Here is a 12,615-nt window from a genome sequence, read left to right on the forward strand (position 1 = left end):
TATACATAAAAGCGCAGGCTTCCTGAGAAGACTCTTCTTGACTCCTGACGTGAGACGACATGAAAGGCAAAATGGACCTGCTCCTGCTTGTATTTGTCTTCTATACATCGTCGCCAGGTAAGACTTTTACCTCTTTACACTTTATAGGTGAATATAATTTTGGCAAAAGAGAACACGAAAATACAAAACACATCATCTAAATATAAAAAGCTTACATTTACAATAAAAGTTATGTTAAAGGCTGAGAATAAATCTTGAGAGTCACGGCTTTCCTCAGCTGAAACCTTTGTTTTGACCAAAACGTGAGTTAGGGATTTAAAAGTCAAAGTCAAAGTCAACTTTATTGTCGAATCTGCAATATGTACAGGACATACACAGGATCGAAATTCCGTTACTCTCAGACCCAATGGTGCAACAATAAACAGTAAACATTTAACTAACAAATAATATTAGCATAATAAATAAAAAAGAAAAATACGGTACCATCCTAATTGTAAAATATAAACTATAGCAGTATAAATATATATATATAAAAAAAAATATATATATATATATATATATATATATATATATATATATATATATATATATATATATATATATATATATATATATATATATATATATATATATACACCCACGTGTAAGTCAAAAGGAATATTACACACAAGGCTCCTTGTGAGTAATATGCCTTTTAAATGTGATGTGAAATGATTGCCAACTGTTTTATCCCACTTCATTTACATCATTATCATTGCAAAAAATCTCCCCAACTTATTTTTAGATAGTGAAAGGTGAGTGATGGAGAAATCACAAATATCAGCTGTTTATTAAAAATTTAGGCTTTATCGCCATTTTTAATTAAATTTATTATAAAATAATTGGTACATTATTCAAATAAGGAGGATTTGTATATACTACAGTGAGCTCACAGTGTAAGGCATTCCCAACCTTCAGTTATGTGTTCTTACTCTTTCCCCCTTGGTTGCTTTCATTCCTGTGATCAAATTGGATTAGTCCCTTCTGCCCTTTCCTTCCCTTCTCATAAACATTTAGTCTGTTTCCTCAGTCTTTGTCAAGCATTTTATTTTCGATTTATCAGTGCTTTGTGTTATCTGAACTTTGTTATTATCGACATTGACCTGACCCAGCAGAGAGTATGAGCTATGTTGTAGGTTCTCAGTCATCCAGGTCATACCATATATGATATATATGGTATATAGTCTTAAGCTTGAAAAAAAAAGGCAACTGAACTTTAAGTTTTGTTTGTTTTTGTAGCGTCCCGGTTGAAAAGATGGTCTCTTTAACTGATGGTTCACGATCCTTTTATTTGAAATGCCTTGCACGTGAACACACCTTAAGAGCTACAAAATATACAGAATAAATATACATTAATAACTCAAACAGTATGTTGCCTTTAACCTTTTCCTTTGTTTGCATGCCTCTTGAAGCACTCTTTTGCCTGTGAGTATAAAGGGGGAAATGAATCCCAATGGGTCATAAAGAGATGCAACCATAGATAGGATGCCACGCCTTGTAGCAGGTTGGTCGTCGGGAAGAAAGCGAAACCTGAGTGTGTCTGAGTCTATGTGCCAATGACTGCCTAGTGCTCTTTCAAGTTTAGAGTCATTAAATGCCAGGTCACATGCTTGCTGTGGGGAGGTACGTTCTGATGGTGGAATGCTTTCCAACACTGTTTTGTTGTTACTCACAAACTTGTGTAGAGTGTCTGAGCCTCCTGAGCTAGCTGAATAGCTTCCTCGATGCTTGCCGTGCTTGTTACACCGTCGTCCACATAGAAATCCTTCATTATGAACTGAGATGCAAGGGGAAACTGTGTCTCATTTTCTTTTGCAAGATGTTTTAATCCATAATTGGCACACCCTGGTGAGGATGTGGCGCCAAAAAGGTGAACCTTCATTCGAAACTCCTGAGGCTCAGTGTCCAGGTTGCCATCTGTCCACCATAAAAATCTTAAATAGTCTCTATCTGCTTCATACACATGAAATTGGTGGAACATTTTTTCAATGTCACACAACAGTGCAACTTGATGCTGTCTGAATCTGATTAAAACACCATTTAGACTGTTCAACAAATCTGGCCCTGACAGCAAGTAATCATTGAGACTGTTACCTTTGTATTTTGCTGAGGCGTCGAAAACTACTCTGAGTTTGTCTGGTTTTTGGGGATGATATATCCCGTGGTGGGGAATATACCACTTTTCTCCTTCCTTTGCTTCACTGTGCACTTCCTCAGCATCACCCTTCTCTGTGACTTCACTCATAAACTTTACATATTGCTCCTTGTACCTTTGGTCTTTCAACAGCTTGTTTTTGAGGCTTTGAAGTCGCACAGTGGCCATTTACTTATTGTCTGGTAAGTGAGGTCTCTCCTTAAATGGAAGTGGCATTTCATAATGTCCTTCATTGTTTTTGTAAATGCCTTCCTTCAATGTATTCAGAAAGAGAATGTCATCCTGAGACACTGATCTGTTATCCTTGTTATCATCCTTAAAGTCAGACTCGAGAACCTTGAGTGCATCAGCTGGGGTCATTAAAGGAAGCTCTTTGACTGTGACTCTGTGACACACAGCAGACATGGTAAAAGAGCCACTGTGGGATGATGTGGGTCCTACAATACTCCAGCCCAGTGCTGATCGGACTGCATAGGGTTCGTTCTCTCCTCCTAAGATTACCTGCCGTGGAGCTAACGCCTTGGAGCAATTGTAGCCAATTAAAAGCCCAACTTCACATTCTAGTTGTGGAGGAATCTCGTTCACTATTACCTTAAGATGATTCCACTGTCTTGCCGTTTCACAGGAAGGAATGTGGGAGCGATTAACTGGTATACAGTCTTTAGTGTAAGCAGGAGGGAGTTCAATCATTTCTGAGGAGTTGTAGCCTCTCACCTTAAGACCTAAGACACATTCACTTGGCACAACAGCCTCTTTACCAAGCATTGTAGTGAGCCTTAACCTTATTGGGGTGGACTTAGCCTGGAGATCATTAGACACATCTTGGTCAATGAACACCGTGTCACTTTGGGTGTCTAAGAGTGCATAAACAAGCCTTTCTTTACCTGGTTGTTGCTCTGAAGAAACCCATACTGGTATGATCATGGAAGTGCTTACACATTGTTCATTGGTTTCTACATTGAGTGACAGGGTAGTTGCAGCCTGTTCTGTGTTGGTCTGAATTGGGTTTGTGGCTGATTTAGCATTGTCGTAGTTGAAGTCATGCAGACAGGTAGGGTGTTTTTTCTTACACATTTCACATTCAAGTCTGTAACGACAGTCCTTTGCACTGTGTCCGGGCTTGAGACAGCCGTAACAAAGCCTTTTCTCTTTTACATATTTCCTTCGTTCCACAAGTGATTTGCCTTTGAACAGGGGGCAGTTGTGAAGTTTGTGTCCGTTGTCTTGACAGAGCATGCATGGTAATTTAATGTTTGACCTTTGTTTTGTGTTTTCTGTCTCTGTTACCACCTGTGTGTGGAGAACACTGGAGGTGAGCCTTTTTTCTTTCTGGTAACTTTTACCGGTGGTTTTGGTGAAGTCTGTAGAGTGGAGAGCCTGAAATGATGTGATTGGATTGCATAAGATTTCTGCTTCAGAAGACATGAACTCAGCAACGTCCCTTAAACTTGGAAACCTTCCACTTTCTTTCATGCTCTGAGTGGCTTGACGATTCCACCTAGCTGCTGCCCAGTTTGGTAACTTCTGAACAAGCTTTTGATTCTCCTCACAATCATTGAGAATGTTTAAACCTTCTATGTGGGGCAGAGCTTCATGACATGTTTGAATGAAATCAGCAAATGCTCTAAACCCTGTAGAGTCATTCGTTTGTATCTTTGGCCATTTTGCGAGCCTTTCTCTGAACGCCTTCTGTACAACAAATGGATGTCCATACCTTTGGTTGAGGCGTTCCCAAGCATCCTGTCGTTTCTGTAGAAGATGCCATCAAGCATTTGTCGAGCTGAACCTCCTATATATTTCTTTAAGTAGTGCAGCTTGTCTGCGGGTGAGATGTTCTTTTTATCAACGAGTGAAATAAATGAAGCTTTCCACTCGATGAACTGTATTGGGTCACCTGTGAACGTGGAGGGCTCTGGCATTGGCAGTCTGTTCATGGCGACACTGTCTTGTAATGCTTGGGCTAAGTAAAGGATGTTTGCTTGTGGAGGTGAGTCGGATACAATGTTACTGTTAGTGACTTGAATGGGAGCAGAAACTGTGGGGGCCTTCTGAGCTGCTCTGCTACAGTCAACATGAACACTGCTCTCACTCTTTATCTCCTGATCATAAGTTATCAGTCTAGCTCGTGCAGCCTTTAACTCCCTTTCAGCCTTTAGTCTCTCTAACTCACGTTTCTGAGATTCAAGCTCCTTTCTCTGCCTTTCCTCTAAAAGTTGAATCTTTTCCTTTTGTTTTTCTTCTTCTAATAACACCTCATACTCTGCTTCCTTGGCTGCTAATTCAGCGGCAGCCTCTGCTCTCTTTACGGCTACTACTGACCTTGGAGAGTTTGACTTGCTGGCAGATGAGGGTTTACTTGAGTGAGTGACCGATGAACTGTAAATGGATTGAGCATAGTCTGGTTCAAGAAGCTCGCGTAGGCGTGTCTTCACTTTGCCGCTGTCATAGTCATCTATGCCTGAGAGTCTTTCGTGTGCAACCTTGATAATGTCTTTTGTGACTGCTTCACATGCATCTATAAGTCGCCTTGTGTCACTACAGGGAGTAATGCTTTCCCTAATTTCTGCATACAGCTTTATGACATTGTCTCTTTCTTTCTCTAAGATGTCCATGAGTGAGGCAATTTCACTGTTTGTTATGTCTCCTTTTAACTGCTCTCGTGTTGTACGTATTTGTTTTTTCTATTGATCATAGACTTTCAGAAGTCGTTTTTCCCTTTTATGGGCCTCCTCCTCCTGATATACTTGCATTTTTTCTGTAGGCCTCCTTTGACGAACGGAGCATGGAGGCTCCTCTTCCTTGTTCACCTGGAGGTCCTCTGTGGACTCTGTTTCCTTTTCAGATATTTCCATGCTGAAGATAGGGCAATACAGTTGACCATCAGATCCCAGAAGACGTTGATTGAAGCCGTGGAGCTGGAACCTTGTAACAGCTTTCGCTGGGACCTCGGTGCTGAGCGCGGGTTGAGCTCTTCTCAGCTTGAGGCGAACTCTCACTCAGCTTGGGTCAAGCTCTTACTGTAGCGTCCCGGTTGAAAAGATGGTCTCTTTAACTGATGGTTCACGATCCTTTTATTTGAAATGCCTTGCACGTGAACACACCTTAAGAGCTACAAAATATACAGAATAAATATACATTAATAACTCAAACAGTATGTTGCCTTTAACCTTTTCCTTTGCCTTAAATTACAACCTTTTAACATTGTTTTCTATTATTTCCTGCACCATGAAACTAAAACGAGATATGCCATGTTCCAACATTCTATGACTTTACACAACACAACACCGAAGCTTGTAAACCTTAGCATGACTAATTTACATGAGCACCTTCTAGTGGATGCGAACGTAATTGCAACACTTAATAGCAATCTGTATGCTTCGTGAACTATAACTATATCTGCATTGACACAACAAAATGCAAATACCTACCTTGTTCCCTCATCAACCAGGTGCTGAGCAACCATTTACAACTTAAAATTATGCCTTAACAATTCTTTTCTCCGCCCTTTACCGTGGAGTGCACCTTCTCTCTGTACACTGGACTTCGCGCTACTGCTGCAGTTTGCGACAATCAATTTACGGCCTTGTCGTTCTGAGCCTTTCAAAATAAAAGCATTAGCGGCGTTACTGCTGCAGCAGAATAACAAACACTCATTAATCAATTTACCATAAAGAAAATATCAGGTCAGTTACAGTTTTTGTGTTTTCTTTTTTGTTTTTTGAAGACATTTCACCTCTTATCCAAGAGGCTTCTTTATTTCTAAAACCAGCTTTGTAGATGCCCCCCTTTTACTCCTCTTCCAAACCATCTGTCTTTTTGGTCCAAAATGAGAACACTGGCATCCTCAAAAGAGTGACCTTTATCCTTTAGTTGCAGAAGTACAGCTGAGTCCTGTTGTGTCGAGGTAGCTCTTCTATGTTGTGCCACTGCAGAGATCCAGGTACTCCTCGCCGCAGTGCACAGTGTCAACCACCTCGTACCTCAACCACCACTCAAACCTTACCTCAGGAAACCTCAATGGGTCACATGGGTCACATTACCACCAGTGGTTCCACCTGAAACACATGGTGGTCATGGCACACATGTGTTGAAGCAGATGATTAATAGTGGGTCAACAACCACCTCCAACTGGGACAACCCCCACTAGGGTTTAAACACCTGGCACTCTCCACCTTTGAGTTTTAGAAATGACAAAGTCTTTTGGATGAGAGGCAAAACATCCTCAAAAAACTTAAAGAGGTTCCATTCCCATTCTTTCTCAAGCTCTGAAGACTGTGATCTATGTCAGGATTTTTGAGGAGAAGATCAAGAATTCCAAGGTAAACTTTTTGTCGACTGCACCTAAGCCATTGTCAGCTGTTCCTCCATCGTCTTCCGTAGTAGATCTGGATTTTTCTGACTGGGGGATCAAGATTGCTAACAAAACAGACCCCTGAAAGTGAGCCTGGTGTTTACAAGAACTCCAGGTATGCAATCATTCCAGCAATGGTGCTACACTCAGACAAGAGCCAGCAAGCCCTCGGCTTTTGTTTATCCATATCTGGTTTTATCTTGTTTTACTTCCACCTTTGTGGTTTTCTGCCTTGCCTCATTGTTTTCCCAGTTACTGTCACCTGCATCTCATTTCCCTGACTGAGGTATGATTGTCTCCTCTTGTGCAGCCCTTTATCTTCCTGTGTTTTTTCTTGAGTTACTCCCACACTCTTATCTTTTTGGATTTCTGGGATGTGGAAGTCAGGAGATGTTACCTTTACAAAGATAGAGGCTACAAAACCCGCCTGACAGCATCTTTGAAATTTAGCAGTAAATTAACTTCATATTCACCATAATGGTCACCCTTTATTTTACTGTCAGTTTTGAACAATAAGAGAATGGTGTCCTACCAAGTTCAGAAATAAGTTCTGGGTACCCTAAAGAGGAGCCACATACCCAGATAAGAAGGGTATGGCCCTGTATTTAAAAATATACCAATGCTGTTGTGCAGTGTCTCCTTAGGCTTATTTAACTGTGATGTCAGCTCATCATAACAGTGGAAAAGTAGCATTGATTGTAGTCTGAAGCCTGAGTTTGATTAACCAGCCAAATTTGATCTTTTTTAGCCTGATTTTCTTCACATCATTATGAATGTCATTGGCAGGCGTGTGTCCACTGAGATCCCAGGAATTACACGTCAAGGCGGGTGAGATGGCGATACTGCATTGCCCTCATTACAGAGGATACAGTGACAGAGAGGCCGATGTGTTCTGGACCAGTCACACCGTGCATAAGACGAATTTCTTCAACAACATGTCGACATCAGCTGAGCGGAGGCAGATGGGTGTGCAGGTTCACGGAAGAATCCTTGTTATTCTGAGAGCCTCCGTAAACCATCAGGGGAATTACTCGTGCTCTTTTCGGTAAAATTTAACTGAATTTCTGCTGTAATGGCTGACATTCAAAAAAGCCACTGACCTGCTTTATGAAAACACCACACACAGACATACACTACTATTTGCTACACGACAGAGTAGTAGAGAAAGGTTGTTATTGAACATGACTCTGCTCCAGAAAAGCGGTTTTTATCCTTGTACTGAACCAGTTTGCTTGTTGATATTATGGTGTGAAGGATTCACTAAAGCCAGGAAACATCTGTGTGATGATCCTGTGTTTGTACATAGCAAACCACCATCCCAGATTAGCAAAACCACAAGCACATGAGGATGGTGAGTTGTTGTAGAGAAAAATTTACAACCCCAATTTAAAAGAAAAAAGTTGGAATGCTGTGTAAAGCAAAGAGGAGTGATGTGCAAACCTCATAAACCAATATTTTATTCACAGTGGAACATGGACAACATCAAATGTTTTAACTGGGAAAATGTAGCATTTTAAGATGCACCAGCTGCTTTATGGATGGCACGGTGAACTGTGTCCACAGACAGTGAAAGTGTTCCCGAGCCTATGCAGTGAATTGGAAACAAAAAATTATAATATGAACTGTGGGTTATGAGATATTCAAAGTCTTTGCAATTTTACATCGAGGAACATTATTCTACAGTTGTTCCACAATTTGTAGACGCAGGTTTTTGCAGATTGGTGAACCTCTGCTCATCTTTACCTCTGAGAAACTCTGCCTCTCTAAGATGACATTTTTATACTCGGTCATGACCAGGTGCCACTTAACCTAATTAGCTGTAAAATGTTGATGTGTTGATGGGTTGATGTGATTTATAAATCATTGTATTCAGTCTTTATTTACATTTTTCACAGAATCACAGCCCTTTGGGAACTGTAGTCAAAGTTCTTCACAGCTTTCATTCAGAAGTGCGTGTGCGCGCGCGCACACACACACACACACACACACACACACACACACACACACGCACAGGAGAGTAATTAGAATTAATCTTCTCTAAATCCTGAAGACTCTTTCAGTAATCCAACATTAAAGTGGTGGATTACTGGAAGAGATTTTTCTCCAGAATTCGTGGTACTTTTTATAAACTGAACCTTAAAGCATTTTTTTTTTCACTTTCACATTCATTTATCCGTTTGCTTGTTACACAGAATGAAAGCAAAACCTTCCAATGATTGTTTTCTTTTCTTGACAGGAATTCCAGCAGGCGGTCCTGGATCAGTCTCAAAGTATACACCGCTCAGTCCAGGGAGTATGACGAGATAACCCAGTATAAGAAAACATGTTACACAGAGGAGCCCTGCACTTTGTATTGCCCTGATGAACATATTCCTGTTGAAACCCTGAATATCAGCAGCAATAGCCTTACATGGCACAAGGTAAACACAGCAGACTGTGGAGTGTGAATGAGCTCAAACTGTAAAATATTGTTACAGTGTTATAAGGTGTTGACTGCTTAAAAATTCAATCTGTATTCTATGCTGTAGGAGGGCGAGTCATCACCAAGTAACGATTACTTCTCAAGTGTGAAAAAGGAGGACAGTGGCATCTATACCTGCACCCGGTCTTACCTGTATGACGGTCAACTATATAACATGACATCTACAATGAACCTCGATGTCCAACCAAGCGGTGAGACAAACAGATTTTGTAAATATTTCATAAACTTTAATATATGCTCATCAAAAGGTTTCTTTCTTTTTCTTTTTTGCATAGAAAAATCTAATACATCAGTGATCATTTCCCCAAAGGACAACCAGATATTTGATGTAGATTTAGGTGAGTTATTGTCTGTATTCACACTCTTGGCTGAAGCTTTAATGTTTATCAGTTATAAAATCTGTGTAAACTCTGCTTTTTTAGACTCGACGGTGGTGATTGACTGTAAAGCTGTTATGTATTCAGAATTTGAGCACTTGTTCTGGTTAAGTGGAACTTCATTTGTAGAAGTAAACAGCAGTCTGCCAGTTTTCTATAACTATACCAGGTAAATATTTCACACACATGTCCTCTTTGGGTTACATGTGGCCACAATCAGCACAGCTAACATTTCTGCTTCTAGATCTGCCTCAGTCAGTGACCATAAGACAAAGGAAATCAAAGGGACAGCATCTCTAGTCTTCAGAAGAGTGTCAGAGGATGATCTGTCAAAACGTTTTATCTGTAAACTGCAATCTGACTATGAAACGAGTTTTGTGACCATCACCCTAAAACAAAAAGGTACGACTGATTTTAGTAATCTGTAAAATTCCTTAATGTGTTTATTTTTTAATAAAGGGTGTCACCATAACCTTGCAAAAAGGAGATATCATTAGGAGGAACTGAACGTGATTTATTTATTTATTAAAAAATACAATTAGCTATGTGGCGATTAGACTCCGATGGCCCATCAAAGCAGAAGGGAATCCCAGTGGAGAGACAGGAATTAGGGTCTAGACGCTGGTGGTGGTGGAGACCAAGATGGAGGCTTGGATGGACCTCTTGGGTGGTGACGGTGAGGGTGGGTTGCAGGAATTGGTCTGAAAGGGTGAATAACAGCTGAGCAGTGATGTTTAAAGTACACTGAGCAGCAAGATGATTGGACTAGAAGTGATGAAGTCAGCATTGAGCTTGACAGCATAAGAAAGAGGAAGTGATGTAAAATAGAGACGCAGCCAATCACAATGAGTGATATCAGAGCTTACTGAACTTACACATTAGTGTCATTATGTTAGTCGAGCTAATTTAGAAAGATTTCACTTCACTGTTTTACATCATTTTTCAGTTTCTCTTAGTAAAGTTTTCAGTTTTGATTTGATATCTTTCATCTGCTACTTTTATAATAAATATTTGATATTTAGGGCAGTCTCCATTACTCCCTACAGCTCCTCCTTCCTCTCTCTCTGTGGCTTTATGGATTGTGGCCTTTGTGCTGGTGGTGATGATGGTGCTAACAGTAGTTATTTATGCAAAGTTTAAAATGGACATCACTCTTTTCCTGCGAGACAATCTTGGCTGCTGTCGCAGCACCCCAGGTGGGATTCATATATTTTACTATTTCAAATATCTCCTGTGTTACAAGTTTATATTTTTGTCATGTGTCATGTGATAGAGCTGTGATTGTTTATTTGTTAAGATGGAAAAAGCTACGACACCTGTTTGATGTATTACAAGAGCACCACAGATGCAGGACTAAATGAAGATGACAGAAAAACACTGGAGAGCGAAATGAAGGAGAGATTTGGTTACAGCCTCTGTCTCTATAGTCCTGACATTGTAGCAGAGGAAGGTATAACACCACCTATATTTTTCATATTTTGACATAATTCTTATTGTAATCAAGTAAAAAACAAACAAACAAAAAAAGCTGTGTAATCTGATCTGTGTTTGCCTTCCCCTGTAACAGAGGCTGTGTTAGACTGCTTAAAGCAGAGCCACACACTGGTTTTGGTTCCCTCCTCTGAAGATTCAGGTCCAGGATCTGGCCTGCTGAACGTCATCCAAGCGCCCCTCAAAGAGCTGCACACTCACGTGGTTTTCATCCAGACTGAGACTGCAGGAGGCTTGAATACAAGTTCATCACCAGAGGCCTTACAACTCTGCAAGGCTGCAGACTGTGTCACCTGGAAGGGCAAAAGCTCCTTGCTGCCTTCCTCCTCCTTCTGGAAGCAGCTACGCTATTACCTACCTGCCCAACAGGGGGCACCAAGACTTTTACCAGAAGTATCCAGTATAAGAATACATCATCAATAGTGTTACATCCTCACTGCACATGACTCAGGATACTGTGACTCCTCCAAAAAGGAAAGCTTTAAATCAGAAGTGCCTGCCTTCCTGGTATAATTCACAACGGCAGCACCTCTGATGGCAGCAAGGCCGCAGACACTTGGGTGTTCTGGAACGCCATTTTGTTATATGTTTGGCATATAATGACAATAAATTGATTCTGATTCTGAAATGTGTGCCTTAAAGCAGATAACCCATAAGCTGGAAAAGAAATGATGCCTCATTAAGAAGGTCTTCATTTTGCCTGGAAAACTTGTTTGTAGCTCTATTTAAAAAAAAAAAAAGCCCTCCATAAGCTAGAACATCTTACTGTTCATCACTGATATATCATTGTTTTGTTAGTTGTGCATTTAGTTCTTTTTTTCAGTTATAGATAATTTTAGGGGTTTTTTTTAGATCTTTTTTGTGTTCCCATTCTGCTCCTTCAGTCTTGTCTATGTTTTGTTTTTTTTGTCTTTCTTCTTCCCCTGTTTAGTTGTGTCTGTCTTTCTGTTTTATTTTGGTAAATGCTGTTCTCTGTATTTTATGTTAATAGTGTATGTAGCTGAGAAATTAAAGAATATATGTAGAAAATATTTATATATATTTGTGATAGTTGTTTATTACAGTGGTCCCTACAGTGGCGGGGCGCTGCTTCTCCTTTCCTTTTTCTCTTATACGGTTTTAAAATATGATCTACTTTTAGCAGTAGCTGCATATGCTTAGGTTTGCAGTTGTTTGTAAAGTGTGCAGATTCAATAAAAAAAATATTTATGGGAAAAATTAATAAAATAAAAGTTTTAACTACTGTTGTGGGTGATGTGATGTGGATTGTTAAGTTCAACTCATGTTGTTTTTCTGCCTCCAAGTGTATGAACAGTACAGCTTCAAATAATAGCGCTTATTTTAATCATTGCTAAAGATTTAGCATTGCTGTAAATCTCAAACTGTGGATCAATTCACAAGATGTGATCCCCAGTAATAAGAATAATAATTCAGTTATTTCATTTTTATTTCCATTTTCAGAATAGTACAAAGTGCTTCAGACAGTCGGACAATTGGTGCTAGCTAAGATACTTTTATATGTGCTTATTTGAGTTTTTAATAAGTTTCTATAGTATAATCTACTGTAGCAGGCAGGCAGTTAGACATATGTGAACTCTGTGAACCAAAAATTTGAAGGGTTACTAGATTTCCAAAGTAGTATTTTTCTACTTTGAAACGATGCCCATACTACTGATGGTACGGCTAACAAGCAGTGGATGCTTCTTCTCAGGCTTCTAGA

At 39.9% G+C, this 12,615-nt stretch overlaps 1 protein-coding gene across 2 annotated transcripts; it reads left to right on the forward strand.

The window, feature by feature from the left end:
* On the forward strand, positions 1-12,102 carry LOC115778082 (interleukin-1 receptor accessory protein-like). 2 transcript variants are annotated; one of them, XM_030726100.1, is made up of 10 exons: positions 1-117; positions 7,332-7,590; positions 8,782-8,965; positions 9,074-9,218; positions 9,303-9,365; positions 9,450-9,573; positions 9,649-9,806; positions 10,451-10,600; positions 10,702-10,854; positions 10,972-12,102. In XM_030726100.1, the coding sequence occupies exons 1-10, from the start codon at positions 60-62 to the stop codon at positions 11,316-11,318; spliced, it is 1,641 nt and encodes a 546-aa protein (XP_030581960.1). In that variant the 5' UTR covers positions 1-59; the 3' UTR covers positions 11,319-12,102. The 2 variants fall into 2 exon arrangements, with proteins under 2 accessions (XP_030581960.1, XP_030581959.1); XM_030726099.1 differs by having other exon boundaries at positions 9,074-9,365.
* The last annotated feature ends 513 nt before the right edge of the window (positions 12,103-12,615 follow it).

This window comes from Archocentrus centrarchus, chromosome 3, assembly GCF_007364275.1.
Source record: "Archocentrus centrarchus isolate MPI-CPG fArcCen1 chromosome 3, fArcCen1, whole genome shotgun sequence".
Lineage (NCBI taxonomy): Eukaryota > Metazoa > Chordata > Actinopteri > Cichliformes > Cichlidae > Archocentrus > Archocentrus centrarchus.